Consider the following 25,080-nt stretch of genomic DNA (forward strand, 5'->3'; position numbering starts at 1 on the left):
ACAGAAATGTTGTCATCTGCTGACAGGAATAACTGGAAAAGCACACAGAAGTGTTTACTCAAGTTTATTAGCATGGCACGTGATAACTGGGGTCATTTTGCACACTGGTTCCCAACCTCTTTCCCCCCATATATAGCACCCACCCCCAATTAAAAGGAAAGAAAAAAGGAAAAGCCTGTACACCCCCTCTCTAAACATTGCAGTGAAACTAAACGATAGAGGAAACAGCCACTCTCACACATATTAAAAAAAAAAGCAAGATTCTACAGTGTTTTGTGTTTTTCTTTGACATGCAAACCCAATTTTGATCCCTCAAGATAGTCCCAAATCCCTGGTTTAACATTTTGGATGCCCACTTTGGACTCTTTCTGAGGAAGTTTGACCTTTTTAGGGTAATTTCTACAAACATTTTTGTTTACAGTGCGGACAACCTCACAGCCCAGTCTCACTGAGTGACACAGTGCTGGTTATGAGACAGAGCTGCTTAAATATGAGCAGGAGACACCATGCATTTATTTAATGCTGCAGTTTTACCCTCACATCCAAAGGCCTTTTTTTGTTATTTTTAAATCAAGAAGTGCTCATTTACATAATTAAAATACATTCTTAGAAAAGATCCAAGTGGTACTTTTTTAATGTATGCCTTTTCTTTTAATATATATATATATGTATTTATTTATATATATAGAAGCTATATATAGAAGCTATATATGCTGTGTCAGGTCTTCCTGTTGCACATTTTACATCACAGACATTTTCTGACAGCTCTTGTTCTGTTGAAACTAAATAATTTAAAATAAAATACAGTGGAGACATTCATCCAGAACAGATTGAGTCAGAAAAAACCCAAAAAACCTGGGGTTAGGGAAATACAAAACTCACATTGAATCATGCTGAGTCATTTTTAATTTCAATCAGAGACAAAAGGAATAAACAAGACTGAGAGGCTTGAGAAGAAGAAAGCCACAGGTTGATGGCTGATCTCAAGAAGAAAAAAAAAAAAAGAAGAAGAAGAAGAAACGGTATGGCACAAATATTTTCAGATCACAACCCTGACTCATTGGAAAGCAGCAAATGACCACAGCTTCTTGTCCGTGGATGCGCAGCTTCACTGAAACTTGGAATAACACTGTACAGCTGAGAGCAGAACTAACAAAGCCATGTGGGCACCATCTGCGACATTACATTTTGCAGGCTTGTGTGTCTCAAAGAGCGACAGATTCATGCTTCTTTTTAAATACCCACCAGTTGACAAGGTAACAGACAAGCAGATTAATCACACACACACACACACACACACACACACACACACACACACACACACACACACACACACACACACACACACACACCCTCACCCATACACACGCGCACACACACACACACACCTGAGATCATGCATGTTTTACACCCACTCGTATCGAAAAGGGCACGCGTTAAGGAGGACGTTTCAGCGCGCCTTTGCGCACATGCGCGAGCGTGCCGATGCCACCGAGCAGGTGTCAGGTCACAGTGAAGAGGTGGGGTATGAGCCAGAGGGGCAGCAGAAGGACGTGCAGAGAATTGATGCACCGGATGTTGGCAAAAAAGAACATGCAAATGCGGGAAGTAGATTATTGAGATGCAAAATCTCCAAAGTTCAATAGGTTATGATTGGAACTTGTTGACAGCTGTCATTGATGATCTTGGCTGCATCTCATTATTATGGGGGCATAGAACAGCCAAAATCGTTATGAAATCAAGAGCTAAATGCCTGAATAAATTGAAATGCCATGAAATGCACTCTAAATTTTGAGTTCTGGTTTTAATGCTCATTTATTATTTATGCATTCTTCAAACAAGTCATTAATTTACTTTTCCAATACTTTTCCCACCAAATCCTTCATTCATTTATCATCTGATGGGAAACATATCCTCCTCCAAAACGTTTCGATCACTTGCCCCTCATGTACATAATAAAACCGAAATATATGATATATATATATATATATAAAAATATTACTGAAGTCGTTTACCTGTAAATTAATTCTTAAAAACAATGTACGGTCAAAAATAAATTAAATCATCCGAGCCTTGAGAAAATTAAACCTTAATTATATCAGAAAGATTCAGTTCAGGTCACATTTCTGGTAACATATTTAACTTTTTAATCAGTGTTTGTTTTGTGCCTTTATTGACATACAAATGTGCCTGGAGCCAGTTTTGTCATCTCTGGTGCTTTTTTGTATTTTTTTTAGATGATTCAGTCTTAAAGCAGAAAAAAAATTCCATAATTTCCCTCTTTGTTGCAACAACATATGATAAGATTAATGTGAGAAACCATTTAGTATATGTTAGTGTAAAGGCAAGAACTGCCCTTTTAGCTCCACACAAAGTTGATAAATTCTTCCAACTAGCACATTTAAAGCCGGATAAGTCTTTTTAAATTAATCATTTCTGTCATCAAGCCCTGATACTGAGAGTGTTTAAAAGGCTGCTATTGGCTTTCTCAAAACTTATGAATGTGAGTTAAATGATCTTACATTGAGGTCACACAGACATCTGCAGATGAGGTTAGTGCCCTCAGCCAAGCATTTTTCTTTTTTTAACAACAGTAGTTAGCTTTCATTTAGCTCAAAAGTGTAAATAAATAAAGTTTACATTTCAATTTATAAGCAAAACAAAGTTTGCCTTCAAACCGAGCATGGTAAAAAAAAAAGTAAAAAAAAAAGTTGAATATAGTGTGCATGGATATTGAACCAGAGTCAACCCAGGACACATATTATGATTTATCACGTTAAGTTGAGACTCTCAGAGGATAAAAAAAAACAAAAAAAAACAAGAACTTTTACTTGTGATGAATTTGGCTGGATGCTGAAAATAATCAGAGTCAGAACAGGCTTTTTTTTTCTTTTTCTTCCCTGGGCAGCTGCTTCAGCAGCACGCACCAGCTGGGCCACACAAGATTATGATGTTGTGACAGAATGGACAGGCCACTAAAAAAGAGCACTGGCACACAGGCTGATGTATGTTGATGGCCTGCCAGTGAAGAGCTCCAGATCATGTTCACTGAGGCTGTGACAGAGTGGATGTTTTTATAATTCAGGGTGACCTGTCAGCATGTATGTCTGCACACCGGTACATTATCCAACTCTTCCAACTTTGCCCATAAAACAACAACAAACTAGTCCTGACGCCCCCCCCACTGAGATGTGAAGTGGACTGGATTCATACCAAAATGTCAACTTGTCATCAATGCCACACATTTTTTTTGCAGATATAAAACCTCAATAAAAGCTGTTTGAACAATAACACAGAGTATAATATATTTCTTGAGTATATTCTTGTCTTGGTCATGCATTCACAATGAGGCAGGTCATTAACACTAGGTGCACACATTATGAATCAAAATGATCAATTTGTCATTTTTGGAAGTATCATCAACAAGCAAAAACAGATTCTCAGAGAACAGAACATTTCCAGCTTGCTACAGACAAAAATCGCAGAGCCCAACAGAAACATTAAAGTGGTATCAAAACAAAAAGAAGAAAGAAATCTTTTTTTTCCTTTTTTTTCTTCTTTACAGTACAAAAATTGGCACAGTATTCTTTAACCAGCTTTTCGCTTGTCCTCCAGACTGGCTGTTGTCAGAAAGCAGCCGCCTCCCCCCTTTTCCGCCGATGCATCGACCTACGAGCAGAAAACCCTGAGAGCGAGAGGAGAGACAGACAGAGGGACAGAGAGAGCGACAGAGACATAGAAATACAGATGTTACAGTTATTACTCATTCAGTGCGCAGGGGCTTTGATGGCCAAATGTGAAATTCAAGTGACAATCCATACAGGAGCCATCGTCTGTGATGTATTATGTTGGTACTTAATGAGCCATAGTGGCTATGTAGGGCCCTTGTTTTGCTCTCATAGCAAGGGTATATGAAGTGTCTAATCTTGAATATGCACAAATATCGTCAGAAACAAAAACAGAGATGGACCGGAGCCACTCGCTTCTCACTCTAATCCTGTTAGTTTAAAGGCCCCCCCTTCTCCGCTGGTTGCCATGGCTACCCGCTCTGTTTTCATGTGAGACGAGGGGCGATAGCACATCGGCGTCGCCAACAACCACAGGTTGCAGATTGGAGTTTACTTCCAAACGTGTCTCCGAGAACAATGCGGCATAGCTAATCTCCAAGTCTGAGATAGACCTTTCGACGAAATCTTCATTTCGACTGGAAACACATCAGACTAACCGGTGGGGCAAAAATGTACGAGGCCAACGTGAATCAGTGAGAAATCACATCGTGGTACGCTCCCACACAGTTCAGCAGTGCTGCAGATGACACTGGTGGTTTTCGGAGTTGTGTAAAGACACTAAAAACATGATCATACCTTGTGAAATCTACTGAAAAACGTGCAGTATATCAAACGGGGAGAGAATAGGCTCACCAGTGAGGATAATTGAGTATTTGTAAAAAAATGAGTCTCAATCTAAATGGCTCACCAGATTATCAAAATCCTGACTATGTAAACAGTTTCTGGCATATATGCATGCGCAGTTATATTTAACTAAGAGCAAAAAGCAATGAATCCTCTGCCACCTTAGCTTTTTTTCATTTTGCGCTGCCAACTAACTGCTGAATATTTACTTTGTGCTTGTGAATCAATAGTAATAAAGCCTACTTTATCCTGTACTATGATGTGTTCAAAGCCTTTGCGATGTCAGTTGCCTTGTAGATTACAGAATATTTGTAAACTGGACTTGAAAGTTGACTTTGGCTATTATGAATGAATTGAAAATCGTGACAGCTTTGTACAGAGGAAACTACGCTACTTTAAGTCTGACTCTTGCTTACATCTATGCAAATTTGAAGTTGAACACACTGAGGAGGGGTTGTATTTGGATCATCCCACTTGTGTAGTTCATTGGAAAAAAAAAAAAAACTTTCCCCAATTCAGGCAATTTTCCATCACAAGTTTTCTTTTGATCTGTCTGCATCTTTTCCTGATTTTCATCATGTAAAATAAACAAATGTCTTACTCATCGGAATCTTTTTTGCTCTCTTCAATGTAGGCGATGGACTCAGAGCGCAGCCGGTTGGTGACCTCGTAGGTGCGCAGGGTGACACCAAAGATGTCCTCGTGATAGCGGTTCTCATCCTGGTCATGAGAGGAAGTGAGAAGTAAACACTAGAGAGTGAATGGCAGAATCCTTGAACCACACGGATAAACACTTAATTTAATGGCCACAACAATAAGTGATTAGAAGTGGATGTGATGATGTGTCCCATAATCCTCTATTGGCCTTTTTGCCCTTGACTTCAAGGATGAAAATCGGACTATTTTTAAAACATTTCTCTTTGATGAAAATAATGACTCAACATGCAATTCTTTCCATCGCAGCCTCGATTGTTGAATCAAGGATGATTGCATTGCTCAAAGGCACAGATACAATGATGAGGAACACTTCATTTTTCATGCGGTATTCAAAGTGACACCAGTACATTCACGGAAACTCGAAGCTGTTTAACGGTGAATGCGACGCTGCATGGTTATCCTCGTCTCTCTTACCCGCAGCTTGCTGATGAAGAAGCCGGAATCCTCCAGGCTCATGTGGCCCTGCTGCTTGATGATTTGCTGAACGGTCTTGAAAACGTCTCCAGCCATTGTGACATCCCCGCACACGTAGATGTGGCCGCCCTCCTCCCTCAGGCACTGGTACACCTTCTCTGACAGATGCTCGCGCAGTACATCCTGTACGTATTTCTGGGGATGAATGAGCGAGCGTGAATTGAGTCAAGCGTGAGGAAAGCAGAAAAAGAAACAATGTGGAACAAACTGAGAGAGCAGGCTACTCACAGATGTGGGTAAAAAAAGGTCAGAGTGTATGTAAGTGCCAATCATTTAATCACTACAATTTATGAATTAGAGTTTTCACTGTGTTAGTACTCTATTAGGCTGGAACAACTTCTTTGGATCATTTTAAAACGACATGGAGTGGCTATATGGCTCATTTTGTAGTGGATTATTTTCTCTCAATTTGGGCCACCAAACCAGCAAGCAACTTGTTATAACTTCAAAGACACACACTGAGACCCGAGCTGAGATACAGGCGACGCTGCCTGAGGGAAAAAAGGCGATGGAAAAAAGGGGAATACAAGTGAAGTCCTTCAGGTCCTTCACCATTTAAGCACAAATGATTAAGATGATTATGCATTATAACCTTTCTGCAAGAGCCATTAGTGTATTAAATGTGATCCAGATTTATCAGTCGTGAGTTTCAGGCCCTCAGATAGCATTGCACTTAAGTGGACATAAAAGTCAGCAAACAGCAAAAAACACTTAATTCAACTATTGTGAACCAAGTTAATCACCACATCCAAAGTAAGTGTTAAGACTGATCCAAAGTACTTCCTTCAGGCCTCTGGTCTTTTAAAATGGCCTGAGGTCAAATTGAAAATTATTCTGTGGTCCAATTGAACAAAAGGTTTAACTTTCTGACATCAAGGTGCATTAGTGCACATGACACATGGTGTGGTTTTCTCATGCAATGTGGGACCACTCTGTGCACGTATGACAAAAATCTGCCAAACTCCATGGTAACAGGATGTACATGCTCAACGAGTCTGAGTGCAGTTCAGGCCCTTGAATTGATTTGCGCTGTGTTGTCTGTTTTCATTTTCAGTTTATCAACGTTTGAATTATTCTATGCAGTAGGTTTGTTGATAAACCTTGGAACATAGTCTGTAGTAAACAAGACTCATTCAGGATGGAAGAGAAATAAAGAGGGTAGAAATGTAAACGAAAAAAATGCATCTGAATGGCTACGATGGAAACATACAATCCCAGCAGAAGTGATGCATTGTCAGAATAGAAGCACTGCAGTTTTTATTTTGCCATTTCTCTACTCTGAATTTATTTCCAACCCACACAGTGGGCCAAGAGAGAGTTGTGACAAGCTGACTCATCCGGGGTTATGCAGAGTTTAGTGCTCGCACCTTTGGTTTGCCGGGTTCTCGGGAATAGGCCGTGTACAGCTCCTTGAACACCCCTTTGTTCTTGGCCTGGATGGTCTCCTCCTTGTAAATGTGGTCCATCTCAGACTGCCGACAGCCAAACACCAGGATCATGGGGCATGACTCAATCCCTTCAAGATGACAGACAGATGACTTACTTCCGAGTTTGAAGTACAGACGGGCAGGTTACAGTATGCTGTTATGTGCATTGTATTAATCTTTGATGCATTTAGTCTACATTTCACGATTACTCAGAAATGCAAATGAGTGTATGCAGTTTTAACAGCAGGAAAAATATATTTATGTGTGCACAATGAGAGATTCCCTTTTCAGATACATGCACAATCTCAGTGTAGTAAAACAAGAAAGAATAAGAAAGAAAATATGTCCAACCATTGTGCTCAAGGTCAAATAGTCTCTGCTGCCAAAAGCTTCTGAATGGAGCAATTCCAGTTCCTGGACCCACCAAGATACAAGGTGCTTGGTTGTCTTTAGGAAGTTGGAATGATGGGGCACTAAAATAAAGGAAAAGATACAAAACAATAGTTAAATAACAACAAACTATTAGAAATTCCACTTTTTTTTCCTGCCAAAAGTTAGATGCGTAGACTTGGTCCCAGTCTTGGCACTACGCAGTAATCAGCCACAACTCTAAAACTACTCACAGGTAGATTAAATAACATCAATTTTCTCATCACAAGTCAGAGACTGGGGTTTATAAAGCTTTGAATGAACAGCGAGTGCACAATGGTGATGTTTTTTAAAGTGAGGAAAATATACAAGAGTAACTCGACACTTGACAGTTGTGCAGGGTATTTCCAGGTCTCGGGATGAGTCCCCATATCTGTGGTGGTCAGTAAGGCCTGAAAGTGGTCCAAGTAACAAAACTGGCTCATGAGCAGCCAAATCTGATGGTTGGATCTACAGGGTGAAACCTGTTCAATCTAACTCTTTAAAGCACAAGTTTTTTTTTTTATGCTGGTTATGTCAGACAACTCAATTCAACTGGAGAAGCCATAGACTGGTATCAGTGCCTCGACTGCAGAGCAATGGAAGAAGACTGGTTGGTTTTGAATGATCAAATCATGAGGATGAGCAGCCGTGTATTTACCGGTATTTAGAAAAAAAGGTTTCAACAGATCACACTACAGCAGGAACGTCCAAAGAACAACCGCCAGGGCCAATCACGGCCTATGGTCAAATTTTACATGGCTGACACCATCTACGTATAACTCACGTTGGTTTCCTCATTGTAGAACACTCATGGAAATGTATAGTGTTGACCAATCGAAGTTGTTGTCATGCATAAAGTATAACGCTTTTGCACCAAGAGGAAGACAGAGTTTGTAACACTTTGACACAAAATAAAGATTAGACATTAATATTTTGACAGCTTTGTAGTATAAGAACAAGACATGCCAGCAGAAGCAGCGAGATAAGCTTCTAGATTTTATATCATGGCAATCACTTCAACGTCACCTTCTCAAACATTGCTCTCAAACAAGTCCACAGCCTATGCCTTTTACAGGAATATGTACTCCTCCGCATAGTAAACTGGATGAATGGTTTGAGAAACATGTTCAAGATGTTGACCTCAGCCTGATAAAACATCAGTCTGTTCCACTGAGGCACCAGTTCACAACTTCCAGGACTAAAAAAGATCTGCTGATACAATTACAAAGTGCGCTGCAACAGGAATCCTTCAGATGTCTGTTTGGAGGCAAAAAGAGAACCTACACAATGTCAGGCAGATGGCCATAATGTTACCGCTAATGGGCGATACTAAAAAGGAATTTACTGCCAGAGAATGGTTCACTGAACACGAAACCTGGAAACGGCTCTTCTGGCTGCTTACTGGTAATGAAAACCGCCTACAAGCGCTGCTAAAGCTCCGTAATTAACACATTTATCTTGTTTATTTGGAGTAAACCAACACACTGTCCAACTTCCAGTGAAATGGTGATCTATCATTTCTGCACATAGCTTTCCGAAAAAATTAAACAAAGGTCAAAGGTGATTAATTTCGACATTCATATTCCTTGTGTCTTAAACTAAAGAGTGGACATGATCTTCCCATCGAAGCTTTGACAAGGTTCTTTTTTTTAAGATGAGACATTTTTATTTGTTAAAAGTTCTGTGGAAAAGATATTTACCCTCGGACAAAGCACGGCACCATCTCCCCCTTCTCTATCCTGTTGAGCCACGATGAACACACTCCATGGTGGATGGGGCCAGCTCCGTCTGAAAGGGGTAATTATCAAGCAAACACTTTACCTTTTTTTCCTTTTCACTTTCCACGACTGCTTTTTAGTGAACGCACTAACAGGGGGAAGGAGTAGCCATAACATGTTTGCAAGGTGAGGGCCACTTCTTTTTCCTCTCTTAAGGAAAATTACAGTAATTCAGATGTTGCTTATTCAATCATAGTAATATGTTCACACAAGCAAACCTCACACGATGGAGAAAACAGCCGTGAGCAGATCCGGCGCGGCTCACCCACCCCTGAACACGCTGAGCTTGTATATGTGCTTAATATAAAACGTAGGGATGGAGAGTCCTTGTGACAGACAGCACACTAAAACTAATAATGAAACCCGGATGCTCTTTATTTACAGTCAGACACTGTTTTGTTTCATTCATGCTGTTGCTCATATCTCTAAATAGAATCTGCACCGATGCAGGATGTTCCTGAGGTCTTTGTAAATCTGTTTCTTGTAATTACAGTTTTGGTCTGGCTGCTCCATAAAGCAGACTGCTTCTCCAAGATAACTTCCAATCCATTTTTTCCGTGCTATCGGAGGGTTTTCACAGAGGCTGAATCATTTGACTTTCTGAGTCTTTCCAGCAGCCTTGAAAGGGCTGTGGGATCCTGCTTTTTCTTTTTGATATGAAATAAATGCAAGTGCAAAATACATGCAAGATATGCCTATTAATGAATGCTATTTCCATTAATCCCCAACATGTGATATTTTGTGGTAACGAAATGTTAAGAAAATAGCAATATGTAGGGATAGATATAAACATTGGATCAGTCAGACAGGGAAATGTGAACAAAATGTTCAGATGACTACAGTGTTATATATGTATCATTCATAGCAAAATACAAGCAAAACTTTACTATTTCAAAAGAAATAAATTGTAAACCAGTTAAACTACACATCCTGAACACTGGGTTTGACTCATTTAGAAACACATTACATACCAACATTTCAAAACATACATTTTACTTTAAAATCTGCATTATTTAAAAGTTTTCTTTTGCCTTATTGATTCTTTAAAAAAAAGGATGGTGTATTTATATCAACGCAAATACAAAGCGAAACATGGATAACATATATAATATGAACAGAATTTTATCACTTTTTAATACCATGCATTACCGTGGCTGTAATGATTGGGTATTTTCCAGTATATTCCATAAAAGTGTTAATTGTTACCCTATATCCAATCAAAAAGTTCACGCTTGGTACTTTTTCTTGGCTTTCATTTGCATTTTCCTACTGATATACAACAGTTTTCCATGAGTTCTTACCTCTGGCCCGGTAGGAGACCACAGCCACCGTGAGGTGGATCTCCCCTGGGTGAACGTCTGCGGAGGAGCTGATAGAGTAGTAGCGGGGCTGCAGCAGGGGCAGCTGGGTGAGCAGCAGGGTGGAGGGCATCTGGATGGAGGGGAACTCCTCCAGCACCTCCACCAGCGTGGGATTGTTGTACCACTTCCACTCCTCGTACTCCTGCAAGCCCTGGGGTGTGAAGAAGAAAGGGCACAAAGGAACAAAGGATGAGAATATTATAAACAAACTGTGTACACTATGAGTGCATCTCAAAAGTTATAAGGCTGGGAAAAAAACATTTCTCCTTTAATTTCAATCAAACTGTGGATCTTCTATATAAATTCCAGCCTTTATTGTTTTATTCGGTTGTAATGGTCATGACAATAGAAAATAGAGTTAGAATATTCTATAAGATCTTAATAAGAACTGGATGCAATAATTATCTCACTCAAAATAATAACAAAAATTGTAAAATGTTATGTTGTGCATACTCTACGCAATGTGAGAATTCCAAACAAATCAGGCTGGATTGAAGTGCTCTAAAACATGGATGGATATTAGCTGCACTCATAGAAATTAAAGACAAAACATTGATTTGATTCCAATTTGCAGAGGTACATGAATATAGATACGAATGTCAGGTCCTTTTGAATTTAATCATTTTCCGTTGACACTCAGAGTTGTCCTTACAGTACTGTTTATACAGAATGATTTGATCATTCAGTTTTCCAACATTAAATATAAAAGGTGATGTCGGAAAAAAAACAAAAAACAGCATTAAGTGACCTCAGCAGTCTTGAGGATTCAGATCAAAATGAAGTATCATCACCTGACTCAATGACTGCAAAAGAAAGAAAAAAAACCAACCTCCACTGACTTTAACAGCAGGATAAAACGTATTCCATGATGTGTCAAGGTGCACATTTTCTGTTTCCTGTTTAATTTTGAAGTCTCATATGGTCTCTAATTTCAGGATCTTTCACTTCTCCTTGTGTCTGATTGCTGTTCCCTGCTCTGATGTGTTTCACTTGTGCCTGAATGTGTGATTATTTTTTTCATCTGGTGAGTGGGGTATATATCGGGGTGGAGTCCTTTGGGTTCCTGTCATCTGTGTGTTCCTTGTGCTCCATCCTCTGTGTTTGGATCTTTTAGGATTTCTGACTTCACGGCTATGGCTTTGTTAACTGCCTGCTCGACCTCCCCTTTCCACAGTGTTTCCAATAATGCAAGCTCCTGTAACTTAACCGGCGATGTCTGACCTAATGAGGCCTCCATTCAGCGACCCCTTGACATGATGGACACAATGTGTTAACAAGAAAAGCCCTTATTTATATGTTATTTCCAACAGGTTTGCAAAAAAAGTGCAGAACCTGGATATGTAATCTGTTTGTTTGAATAGGAAAGTTCGCCACCTTTATTTGGGAACTAAGTAAATTGGAAAATACATTTCTGTGCTTCAGCTTGTGTAGAAATAGTTTGGGTGAATTTTGTAAAGTAACACCTCACATTGTTCTGACCTCGACCCTTGTCACACACACTCTGTTTCCTCGAGATTTGCAGACTCATATAGCTGATTTTCCATATTAACATGTAAAGATTTACAATAACAGAATAAATCGTTTAAAATTCCATTATAATCACACTGGGCTTGTTTGGTGAATTTGTTGAAATGTTGTCTTCCAGATCAAGCAAGTTTAAGCTCCTTATAAACGGAAAAGATGGAGAAGAGTTTCCTCTTTTAGACCTGTAAACACTCCTTACTCGAGAGCAGGAGGCAGCCGCAAGCCGAGCCATTCACTGCCCAACTGTTTTCGTGTGTCATCACTGACATTTGGATGTGATGAATTTAGAGTGCTGCCACCAGGCTAAGAAACTTTGATATGCTCCCAAGTTCTGCTTTGTTCTCAAGCTGCTAATGAGCCACACAGCCTGGTGTGGTCTCCACTTGGAGCCCAAAGCGCAGTGTGAAGCACCTCATGCACAATTAGCAAAATGTTAACATCAAAAGTCATTTGTGGCCTGAGCTTTTCAACCTTGATAAACAGATGGCAGTGTGGGCCTTGACACATATCATAGATTTATAGTTTCAATTATAATTTTTTTGCATGTTTTTGAAAACATGAAGACAATAATCAGACTGATGAGAAGATTTTAATCTTTTCTGATGCTCAGCATGAGAAAATAAAAGAGAAGAAAAAGTCAGAAATGCCCTGCATCAGTCCTGGAAAGATCTGGAGATTAGCCTCATACAAAAATAAACTGATCTGCTGTGCTGATTCTACTGTACTGTTTCCTTTTCTGTATTCGGGAGCCCTCCATCTTTCCTTCTTGCTTCTGTGACAATGATTCTCTGTATGAGCATATGAGTCACTGCTTGGCCTCATCCAGCCTTTTCCACACATTGACAAAAATGGAGAGTGAATTGTGGGAGGCACTGTGAGGGGGAAAGGCTCTGGGTTAGAACGATCAGCGGCTTTAATTTGGCGCCAGCTAACTCCTACTGTACGTATTTCCATCAGTGCAAAGTGCATCACATCGACTTCTTCGACACAAAACTGTCTCCTCTACTTTTTACTAAGGAAAAAAAACAGCCTGCGCACATCGTCAAAGATACAATCCTTATATGTTAGGTCACAAGGCAGACTGAGTCCACTGAAAAATGGCAACAGATCAATAAATGTTAAGGTCTATTTTAATGGCGGCATCAAACAAAAAAGAAAAAAAGATTGGATTTACCTTACTGAGGACCTCCAGCTTCTTTTTCTGTTGTTCGTTGGTTGCCAGAGCAGCAAATTGCTGCAGCAGCACAGGGCTCGGCGGCGTGGTGATGTCCAAGAAGTACTGGAAAGCCTGGTAGATGGTGCAGGGAGGGATACGAGTCTCGCTGGTCCAGTTACTGATTACACCTGGAGGCAAGAGAAAGGTCACAACTTCTTAGCTCAAATGTGTAACATTGAAAGGAAACGACCCTCAATCAACAATAAGGCTCGCACTACATATGCGATTTCACAGGAGTATGACACTGAATATAAAACTGATTTGCTGTATGCTCTATGAGGCATAAGCTGTTTCAGGTTGGAAAAACACCAGTAAACACTGGTGCGGTGAAAGGCTTACCCTTGCACACTCAACAGAAAGAATCTATAAATACAGGTTTGAATAACTTTTCGAAGGATGAACCCGAGAAAGATAACAACTATAAGAAGACTGGAAAGAACCAGATTCAGAGGGGTTAATGCATATTTCTTTACAGCAAAAGTTAATTCACTCACCATTTCAGTTGATTTCTAAAACTACTGGTTAACTCTAACAAACAAAATTTAAACGAGAGACACTAACTTCTGTTGTGGTCAACACAAGCACCTTGTCTTTATTATAGATTTCATTACAATTGGCTAAAACATGTTATACAATGCTTTTGATTTCAAAAAATTAGCTGTCATTTAAGTCCACAAACTATTTCTTTAAATTTATTTGGAGAATGTCCACTGTGGTAAAAACCTTGAAGCTTTCAGGTTTGAAGAAACAAACTGTAGATGACTGGATTCCCAACTCACCTCATACATGATGTTTTTAGGAATTTTCAACACATGTACTTTGGCACTGCTGTCATTTCTAAACTGTTTGCTTTCTCAAGGAGTTTCCAACCATTTTTATTTACCCCAATATAAGCAGGAAGGCCACTGAGAGAGGTTATTACACGGTAACACGGTCAACTCAAAAAGAATGGTTTATGTTTTACTTCTGGAATCCTATTCAGTAAGATTGCTCAGTGTTTGTCAGAGGATGATTGGGATGTTTAATAGACCACTATAAGGAATGGCTTTATTAGTCAAGGTACATTTTTGATTGAGTGCACATACCGTGTTAAAGAAACATCGTGTTTCACAGTCCCAGTTAAAATCACAGTTAAGTCACAAAGTGTCACCACAACTGTTTGCCAATATGCGGCTTCACAGGAAAATTTCTGGGCACAGATACCTTGCTGAAGTGTGACTCGGCAGTGCCTGCTGAGGCGAGAGAGAGACTGCCTCTTATTCACGTTTCCAGTTTGACGTCCTGTCTGCATTTTCAAAGTGCGACCTTCCTGCCTGCACGCCCACTGCATTCGTTAAGTAGCATGACGTTGCTAATAACATCACCCACCAAGGGCCGTGTTCCTCTCCTCCAGGAATTCCACTTTGACGATTTGATTGACAGGAGGAGCATCCTCCAGTTTATCTATGAGAGCCGTCACCAGGTCCTCGTGGTTGCCAGGGAAGATGCCCAGATGGTCGCCGGGCCTGTAGCTCAGGCTGTCATGGTTGTTCGAGAGGAGCCGCACAAATATAGTGGAGCGACTATGGAAAAAGATCAGTCATGCCGTGTCATTTTCAACTTGTTCCTGTTCATTTACACACACCATTGTAAACATAATCAACAAGTTAGATATGAGAGGCATAGAAATAAACAATATTAAGTTGAACAAAATGTACACACATGGATATAATAGATATTTATAGTGGGTTATTAGTTAATTACACTTACTTGGACTTGGGACTCTGCAGATTTTGAGATTCGAGCATCTTTGCGCCATAAACCTTCTTCTTGTGAATCTTGTGCAAAGCTACAGCCAGACAAAACATTAATATATTTACATCATTTATAGATACATCTGTGCCAATAAATGCAATTATGTGATTTCCCTCCATAAATGACAGAAGTTACGGCTACATCATACCACTTCTGTGTTAGAACAGTGAATGGAGACTGAAAGTTAATGCACAAGTTTAACTCAATATAGAAGGAAAACATGATGTTTTGGGGGTTTTGAGGTTGTACCAACAACAAATACTGAATATTTCTGTGAAGAATGTCAATGTTGCTGATTATAAAAACCACATATGAAATAATGCATCGACCAAGCCCTCCCTTAGTATTTCGGGCCAATATGAAACCAGGCTGCACAAACTACTTGTTTATGAAATGTGATTTATTTTCCTAAAAGGTCAAAAGAAGTTAGATGTTTATTCATTTCAAAATATTTGGATTGGTGTGTTATTGTGCAAACATACATTGGAGCTATAATTCTCAAGTTATTCCTCAGTGTTTTTTTCCCCCTCAATTTTTAACAAATGCAGAAAACCCATCAGATTGTAACTTTTCCTTCTGCTGCAGAGCTTGATATTTCAGGTGCAGGTGAATTCCCAGCAGAGTCCCTCCATGGATCAACCACAGTTGTTTTGTGCAACAGTACTTATTACTCTTTGCTCTCCCTTCAATATTGAGACAGTAGCAGTTCTTAACCCGCTTCCCACAGGATTACCAACCTTCTGTGAGAGCCGGGGCCTCGGCTGTATACGTCAAGCGGAACTTGCTCTTCTTCCAGCTGCGGTCATTGCTGATCAGGGAGTCGTGGGCCTTCTCGATGTTCACATCATCACCGACACAGAACACGTCACAGGCGGCCTTGACAAGTAACAACCCAGTCAAAGAAAAGAATTGAACCATTGTACAGCGCAACCTTTCAAACCAGCTGCTCAGTTCAAATTGAAGCATGTGTAAAATGACCTCCAGGACCTTGGTTTGAAAAAAAACCAAGGTCCTGTATGAATGATCGAGTGCCCAGCGGTTGTTTTAAATGATGTTGACAACTCTTATACTTGATTCATGTCACTGTGGTTGCACGGAAAGCTGGTTTCGACTTTAATTTCAAAACATGTCTTTGATTTTCAACCTCTGTTAGCTCATCACACTTAACCAAGTCCGAAGGGCCTCAGCCCGAGAGACCAACCTTAAAAACTTTCTTGGCAAATGTTCTGAAAGACTCCTCCTGGCCACACAGCTCATCTCCTTCTCCCATGCGTAGGATGCGTTCACCCCCCAGCTCTTCAAGCAGCGTGTCCACGGCGTGGGCAAAGGCGCAGAAGTGTGGGTAGGCCCTGGAGCCAAGGCCAAACACCGAGAATCTAAGCAGCGACAAACACACACAAACACACGTGAAGAAGGTAGCGAGGCAGGTCGAGTGAACAACAAGCGAAACACAAACAGTCCCCAAGCACCGCCACCGAGACCATGTTAGAAACATGCCCTTTTGTTCCTCTTAAAAGGAAACAAACAGGTGGAAATAGATAATTTGTGAATGCTCATCCGATTTTGTTTTCACATTGATGCGAATAGGTGGGTAAGTCACCTTTCAGATTGAGGTTTGAGGTGAAATTCACTTCAGTTTACTTCAATAAGAATTCTGTCACTGTCACTTGATTTATGGAGAATTTTCTAAACTAGTGCAAAAGCATCAAAAGGTAAACAACTGTGATGTTGAAGCATGGGTTCAAAAACCTTGTGATCAGAAAAAAAGGAAAGGTTGAGTCACGGAGAGGTCCCAGTGTTGAATCCACAAATGAGAGAGAGAGGGACAGGCAACAGCATCAAGTTTCCAGTTGAGCCTATTATAGAAGAAGCTGTTTTTACAACCTCATAGAGCACTTCTTAACATTTCTGCAAGGTCTGATCGACACTGCTTCCTCCCGCAATCCTTCAGGACTCGGAATTTTCCCATCACCCACATTCCCGTTCATGAGGTGACTGTGAGAACGCAGCTCAAAGTGAGAAAGTAGTCCTACTCCATTCATAGTGCCATGTACATAGAGTGACAAAACTGAAAGGTTGCCTCTCTACATGTTCGTAATTCATGTCATTCATGATATTTTTCTTCATTGTTCATCAGGGAATACAATTTAATAGTTTTCTATGTGATGATGAGTTATTTTATAATACTAATTAAAACAATAATGTTCGAATAAATACCATGAAATGGCTGTGGTTTGTTGTGACATATACAACAAGAGGCAGAAAAATAATGGAATTGACATATTTTGGCCAAAGGTGTTTTCTTTTAGTCCTTCTTCAATATATGTGTACCATGACAACTACTTTTAAAAGTGTAAATAAAACAGGATTCAACATTTGCATTTCTCAGGAACTAATGTTTACACATTTTACTCCCAAAACAATAGTTGCAACATATTTTCGATACATTTTATCAGTCCATTAAAAATAGAAACTTGTGCAATTTGTCATTGACCAACATGTTTTCATGAATATTGGTTTGAAGGTTCATTTGCAGACTACTTAAGTGATTCTTAAGTAGATGTAATAAGTTAATAGTCTATTCTCTTGAGAATAAAATCATTAAAACAACTTTTTCAGAGAAGTACACTTTTGTATACTGGTTGCCTTTTTTGTGTATAATAAACATAACGTTATTATTGATCTTCTATGTTAGTGGTGTATTTTATAAAATATTTCAATTCAACCTGAGATTTAGTAATATTTTTTCCATAAACACATCAAGATGTAATCTCAAATACAAACACATTTCAGCAAATTCTACTGAGTAGACTTTCACACATAGTTCAATATGAGCTATATCTAAGTACACATTGACTTTTGTGACACAACCTTTATTAATAACCTACTATCTAGGTTTAACCCACACTTATGATAGCAGTCTGATTACTATCAGACTTTCCTTCCAAGTGTTTGATTTGGTTTGGGGTCTTTACCTGACATTAGCAAGAGGCCCAGTGCTCTCAAAGTTAATCCTTGTTTCTGGTTCATCGCTGGAGGACTTGCGAGTGTCAGAGTACGAGGACACGCTGTTGAAACGGACCTTGTAGCTCCTGGTGGGGAATTAAGAGTTGGTTAGACACGCACATGATCAATGCAAAGGGAAAAACTTTGTGAAGTGGTTAACTTCACCAGCATATTAAATGCGTCCTGACATTGTAGTATGCTTTTGGGCATATACAAATACAGAAAAGCTGAATGACTAAACTTACTTCCTATCCTCTGTGTTGGATGTTGGGTGGCGCATCTCCATTAAGGCAGCTCCAAATTTCTAAAGTAACAGAAAAGTGATAAAAGATTAGTGAGTAATCTCTGCGGTTTTAAATTACCTGTGGGTGTTAACATGTACTTATACCTCTCCATTTTCAGGTGGGTCGCCATTGCCAAATGTGCTGGTAACCACTAAAACCAGCGTCTCGTGCTCCAGATCTACCACATCGTATTCATCCATGCTCATGACCTGGAAACAATTAAATGAAAAAGAAAAAAGAAAAAACAGAAAGCATTATGTTAAGGAATTCTTGGCCACTTGCATGGTCTTTATCTCGCTCGTGTCTCCTCGCCACACACTCTCCAAACGACAGATGAGTCGAGCGTATAAATTAAGGCAGAACACGCAGCCGTTGGCAGAGGAGGAGGTTGTAATGACCACTCTGTCCTCGGCTCTAACGAGATGATAATATGCTGCTGCCACACAACAAGCATCCATGATGCATCCATGATGCGTACCACTCAGCGTGATGGTGTTTGTCCGCCACGGGCCGCGCTTGGCTTCCAGCACATATACATACATGCACGCAGTGATATACACATACAACTGAAGGCGTGAAGAGAAAACAGGCTTTAGTCCCGCACAACCAAGACTTGCCCCGGGCGCTCGCATCTGCCCTGTGATCCATCTGCACACACCCACTCTCAGCAACACACACATTCATGCACTTGCACGCTTGAATCTCTTCTTGTGTGATTGATCACACTGGGACAACAGGAAGGAGAAACACAAAATGACCTGGAGGGAAAGCACACAGTGTATGATTGAGAGCCGCGTCGTTTGCTTGTTGTGAACAGATTTGCAGAGCCAGAGGTGCTTCGGGATCTTGTCTTAAAACTACTGCGTTTGTTCAACGCTTCGATGGTTAAATCTCGCCTCCGACCCGCGGCACTTTACTGCATGAGAGAAGAGGAAAATGTGACAAAAGACACACTTCAACCCTTAACGCCGTCTGTACTCAGCTGGCATCTGCTCGCCTTCATCAGCCGGCGGATCAGGGCTGGGGGAGGTAATGTGCCTCGGAATCCCTCCCTCTTTTTCCCATTAAACATCAGCGCAATGACACATAAGTTTGTGCTCAACTTCTGGAAATGATGATGCAAGGTGGAAGCAAGTGTACCTTTGGGTCAAAGGCGTGCTTGAAGATTTCACACAGAGTTTTGGCGTAATCTTGAGATTTGCCCGTTTCTGTTGCAAACAGTATGGTGGCTTTAACCCTCTTGGCCATGGCTTGGCCCATGAGCTTTGCTGAAAACTTTACAGCCCTGCCAGAGGTGAAGAAACAGAGAAAGAGAGAGAGATAGAGAGAGAGAGAGGAGAGCGAATGAGATACAGAACCAATCCAGGACCCCCTATAGAGGGCTAAAGTGAAACACAAGTGAAGAAAGCACCTTTAGAGGGGGTCCTGGGCACCGCTTTGATACAGTATGTGTTTGCAAGCTGCTGAATCCAGCAATGTAGGGTAGAGTTTTACAGTGGAACAAGCAGCCACGGATGGATGACAATTGTGATTACCTAGCTTGTCACATCCTCGGGGGCAATTATATTAATAGAAACATACACGTGCGGTACGTCCATACACAGGAAAAACACTAACGAACCTGTGATTACACCCTGAGGGGTTGATTGAATGAATTCCAGTGCTTTCTTCACTTGTGTTTCACTTTAGCCAGGAAAGCAATGGCATTAATTTAATGTACACCAGGAGTACGTTCTCTTTGACATGAATGGTCAAGATTCAAAAGTAACTCTACAGTTCTACAAACAAGACAAAAAGAAATAATGAATCACTGAATGCATTGAATGAAAACACTTACTTGGCAAGCTTCTTGAATCCGATGGCTCTTTTCTTTGTTGGTGTCCCGTTGACTCCTTTCCACACGTGGGTATTCCATGGATCAGGCTTGTCAATGTAGAAAAATGATTGAGGTGCACTTTTACTATATAGATGAAAGAAATATACTTCCCCTCTGAGTCAGGGGTGTCAAACTCATTTTGTTTGAGGGGACACATGCAGAACCATTCCATATAATTTTTTATCAACACCACAAGACCAATAGCATAATTATCTCTTAAATTGGGCATTTGTTTTATTCCTATATGCTGTAAGGAGACACAGATGTTGGCCCTCCTGCCTCACAGTGAGAAAGGCCTTTCTGTGTGGAACTTGCATGTTCTCCCGTTTGTGGGTGGGTTTGCGCCAGGTACTCCAGTTTCCTCCCACAGTCCAAAAAAGATGCATGCAAGTTTAATTTGTATCCCTAATATGCCCCTCATGGTAATGTGAATGTGTGTTTGTCTGTCTCTGTTTGTTTGTTTGTTTGTTTTGCCCTGTGATAGACTGGAGGCTGATTCAGGATGTATAATGCCATAATGCCCTCACCAACAGTAAGCACTTATTCACTCCAGCGCCCCACGACCCTGAACAGGATTAAGTGGCATACAAGATGGATAGATATTGACATTAGCTCTGGAAGTTTCCTTTAATTTTAAAGAAGAGGATTGTGTGTAGACACTAGAAATGTTCACATTAAATTATTTTTTTGTAAAGCTATTGTTAAATAAAAGGTATTATCCAAATATTGCAATGGAAATCATGCCTCCATAACATTTTGCCAATTTGGCAAGCGTAAACAGTATTTCAACAGTCTTTAAGGTGCACATTTTCACAAATCTTTCCATTATAGTTTAGATTTGATGCTAAATATAATTGTAGATATAATTCTTATAGTATAATATGAAATGATTAGTTCAGGGTCTCATGTTTGCTAATCTTGTTTAAACAGCACAACTTCTTGACAACACATTAGGAATAACCTGCTTAAATTGAAAATTAGCTTTTCTGTATGTTTCACTCGATGCAAGGTTATCCCATGAGCCCCTCTGTTGGGCTGCAGGTTAGACACACCTAATCCACTGTCCTTTTACTTTCTGTAAATATTTAAACTCTTGGCTCCCCGAAAAAACATACTGGGATCTTATCATTTTGAAAAAATAAAAAAATAACACATGATGTTCATTATGATGATTCCTTCTGCCAAAACTAATCTGCACATTCAGTTACAGAGTTATACCTTGGTTTGTTTCTCCTACCTGGTACTCAAATGAAGGGGTGAGTCGGTAGTTCAGCATTTCTTGGTGAAAAACTGGCGTGACACTTCCCGACATTGGAGGCACGATCCACACCCAGTCACCGGGGCAGCCCCCTCGGACCCGAAACTCATTCTCCATGTGTTTCATGAAAGACTCTGTGGCTGAGTGATGGTCCACTATGGTCACCTTGCATGTCTTAAAATAACAAGCAAGACACATTCAACAAGCAGCAAGGTCCAAGATTTCCACAATTTTACTGAAAATGTCCTGTTTTCAGATTCTTGATAACATAGTATGTCTTGGAATAAATAACTGTTCTCACCTGGAAACTGTAAAGAACAGCAATGTTGACCTCCACGAGCGCCTGGTCTTTCCAAAGGGAGGATGTCTTTCTGGTGTCTAAGGCCATCTTGTTCGCAACCTCCTGCATAAAACATAAAACAAAAACAATCAAAAATAGCGCTTTCGATGTTTGCTGATTTGTTATCCTAGTTGGTAACTTTGTAACTTGCTTTGAAGCTAAATGGAAAAATCTAATAAAGACAATGACATTTCAGTTTTAAACACAGCTGCTTTGTTGGGTAATAATGTGATGTTTTCATGATCGAATTTAACATAACGAATTGTGTCAAAGTAAAAACACCTCAGGGAAGAAGAGCATATGTGAGCACTGCTGGACTTCTCTTGTGTGATGCGAATGGGAGACCCTCATTCATAAAACTGTTGTGAATGGATTGCACTAAAAGATTTTGCATTTTTTTCGGGTAAAGTTTTCACTCTGATTATAAAAACGAACCCTTTCCATGTTACAGACAGAGGTTTTATTTCTTGACAAATGTTGTTTATCAGCTCTCTACTTTGTGTGCACAATCAGAAGAAGAAAGGCACTCTGATTGGACCCATTTAGTGACACAACACATGACTTCAGTGAAACAGTATCTCCAATTCTCTCCACAGCACAATACCTCCAGGATGTTGTAGCGTGAGCTGTCACAGAAGTCCCTCACACCGATCTCTGTGCCCATGTACCAGCCACTGAAGGGGCAGCATGTGAACTCTAGACCGCCAATCTCCAGCAGCATGTTGGAAACCGCCGGGAGGCCGTACCACTTCAGGTCCAGGTCTTTAAACCACTCATACCTGGGCAGAGAAAAGAAGGGGAGTGATTGGCTGAGTAATGGTGCTTTTTCCATATAATTCAATTCATTATCTTCCCTGTTGTGGTTAGGAAATTATCCATTGACAGATTTGCAACGTGAACGAAACTCCTTGGGAGCGTAGGGGTAATTACCAGTGAGATGTGTAATGTAAAAACCGAGTGCAGCCAAAACTCACATTAACGCAAAAAAAACACTTTTGTTGCTGGACGGAGCAAGCTGGACCTCAATCTGCCTCCCACCACTCACTTCTCGCAGCCCCAAGGGGGATTGGTATCATTGCTTTCGGTGTATTATTTGCAGGGCTAGGTTTAATCTTGTGTAATGATGAGACACTGTAGGTGGTTGAGGCCTGTGCCAAACTGCTGCCAGAGCTGAGGGCCAGCTGATGGAGGGTGTGGAGCAAGGCATGCCAATTATGGAGGGAGCCTGGCAGGGAGATCTGTGTCTAAAGGGAGTTCTGAGCTGGTACACACTAAAAAATGCTGGGTTATTTTAATGTGTGGACACAAAAGCAAGTGCTTCCAGAGTTCAGTTTTTTGGCTCAATTGGTTTGGTGGTTTATGACTGAAGATTGGGTTAACAATGGAGAGCAAATAAAGCAGGCAACCCATTGTGGTTCCTTGCCGTCTGACTTTTCAAGCAGCCAACAATCTGACATGACCTTTGGGATTGTTTGTTCCTGTGTATAATGTTAATAGAATTAGGGTGAAAAACAAAATGTCAACTAATCCATTTGACAGACAACGTCAAATGGGTCATAGTTATTGTCCTGTTGGATGTCACTTTGTGAGGTTAACGTTTTAGCTTACCACTCGAGCAGATTTGTAGGTGCATTTGTCTGAAAATAAAGTTTACAATTCGGGCTTGTTCATGCCACACAGGACCATTTTCTACTTAAGTTGATATAGGTTTAGATTGTTGGGAGCCCTACACTCACTTTCCTTCCTCACTCTCTCACTCTTGCTGCAGTCACGTTACTATTACATTTAGTCTTATATGTCACAAACATTCTGTGCTCTCTCTGTTGTCTCTCTGTATCTTCCTGCAGGATCTCCAACAGTGGAAATGAAGGTTTGTGGTATTAGCCAATGACCAATGACGCCACCATGTCAGAGTACGAGCCTGGCTGTTATCTGGTCTCATTTTGGAACCAATCCAAGCATGAGCTGACACAATTGAATACTTATATATTAATGCTTGTGTAAATGTTTATGCTTAGCAAACACAAACTAATGTGACAGAAGAAATCAACTTTATGAAGAAAGTTAATCTGAGTTTTGAATAGAATAGAATAGAATAGAATAGAATAGAATAGAAAATACAAAAGAACATCTGGGTGTGACTTTACTCCTGCAGGGAAACCCAAGGCTGGGTTGATTGCTTATAAGTACTGCAAACAACTTAATTTCTGTCATTTTTAACCCAGCAGTTTGAGAATGTGTCGATACCATGTGGAGATGATGAGAGAGTGATCACTTGATGTGCGTGTGTGTGTGCGCATACTACTGTGATTATGAATACTCTGTGCAGTGGGGTAATAAAGCTTGACATCCCAAGGGCATTGCAGCTTTTGTCCAGTCACTACTACAGTTGAAAAGTCTGATTAAAAGTCAAGCAAACACATAAAAAGAAAAACAGGAGGAAGAGTAAAATCTTGCTAACAAGCCCCATGGTTACCACAAAAGCTGGCATAGGAACAGATAAAGCATTTCTAGTTGTGTTTTCTGGGAATAATCAGCACAGTTGGAATGTGGCGATAACCCAATCAGACTTCTTGGCTCAAAAGTACCTCATTGTTTTAGTACTGTTGTAAAAAGATGTGTTAGTGGGTGGATGTCTTTTTCTTTTTTGCAGCCCCTCTGTTCTTGTTCAGCTCTATTTTGTATATTTTACTGAAAATCATCACTCACTTTGGGTGCGTGATGGGCACCTCCAGAATGAGGTCTTCAGGGATCTCAAACAGCTCGGGATCATTTCCATTAGATTGCAGCAGAAGAGGCAGGACATCAAAACGACCCTTCGGCGCTTTCCATCCGAGCTGGATGCAGATCTAGGAACCAGAAAGCTCAGTGTGAGTCGGGTTTCAATAAGACAGTAAATGTAAAATGCAGTAAAAAAAACAAACAATTAAAACATCTTTTCATGTGCACCTCTGTGAATTCAACATTAGCTGGGTCTCCCAGGATGTGTCCGTCAGGTTGTTTGTAGCCCGCATAACGGATAAGCTGACTGTTCCACACCCGAAAGTCGTGTTTGCCATCCATCCTCTGAGGGAATATGGTGATGGCTGACCTGCAAAGAAACAACCAGAAGGCCACACCAAAATAAGTGTGTCAATATTATGTGGTGGAGATACTCAAAACATTTCTATTCTTGGAAGATTCTGGAATAACCTCGCATCTT

At 40.4% G+C, this 25,080-nt stretch overlaps 1 protein-coding gene across 1 annotated transcript in view; it reads right to left on the reverse strand.

The window, feature by feature from the left end:
• Window positions 1–5,009: 5,009 nt before the first annotated feature.
• Window positions 5,010–25,080, reverse strand: part of nos1 (nitric oxide synthase 1 (neuronal)) — a gene marked incomplete at both ends in the record, with an annotated part of 43,096 nt that continues 23,025 nt past the window's right edge. Inside the window, 21 exons of the mRNA XM_080500163.1 lie at window positions 5,010–5,132; window positions 5,544–5,738; window positions 6,971–7,119; window positions 7,382–7,503; window positions 9,142–9,229; window positions 10,521–10,731; window positions 13,279–13,448; window positions 14,689–14,882; window positions 15,070–15,148; window positions 15,852–15,990; window positions 16,316–16,490; window positions 18,090–18,206; window positions 18,366–18,424; window positions 18,509–18,613; window positions 19,545–19,689; window positions 20,242–20,327; window positions 21,518–21,712; window positions 21,840–21,941; window positions 22,483–22,657; window positions 24,588–24,727; window positions 24,828–24,969. Of these exons, the coding sequence (XP_080356289.1) occupies window positions 5,010–5,132; window positions 5,544–5,738; window positions 6,971–7,119; window positions 7,382–7,503; window positions 9,142–9,229; window positions 10,521–10,731; window positions 13,279–13,448; window positions 14,689–14,882; window positions 15,070–15,148; window positions 15,852–15,990; window positions 16,316–16,490; window positions 18,090–18,206; window positions 18,366–18,424; window positions 18,509–18,613; window positions 19,545–19,689; window positions 20,242–20,327; window positions 21,518–21,712; window positions 21,840–21,941; window positions 22,483–22,657; window positions 24,588–24,727; window positions 24,828–24,969 (2,911 nt within the window). The remainder of the gene's footprint in view (window positions 5,133–5,543; window positions 5,739–6,970; window positions 7,120–7,381; window positions 7,504–9,141; window positions 9,230–10,520; window positions 10,732–13,278; window positions 13,449–14,688; window positions 14,883–15,069; window positions 15,149–15,851; window positions 15,991–16,315; window positions 16,491–18,089; window positions 18,207–18,365; window positions 18,425–18,508; window positions 18,614–19,544; window positions 19,690–20,241; window positions 20,328–21,517; window positions 21,713–21,839; window positions 21,942–22,482; window positions 22,658–24,587; window positions 24,728–24,827; window positions 24,970–25,080) is intronic.

The sequence above is a fragment of the Blennius ocellaris genome, assembly GCF_963422515.1.
Source record: "Blennius ocellaris genome assembly, chromosome: 7".
Taxonomy (NCBI): Eukaryota; Metazoa; Chordata; class Actinopteri; order Blenniiformes; family Blenniidae; genus Blennius; species Blennius ocellaris.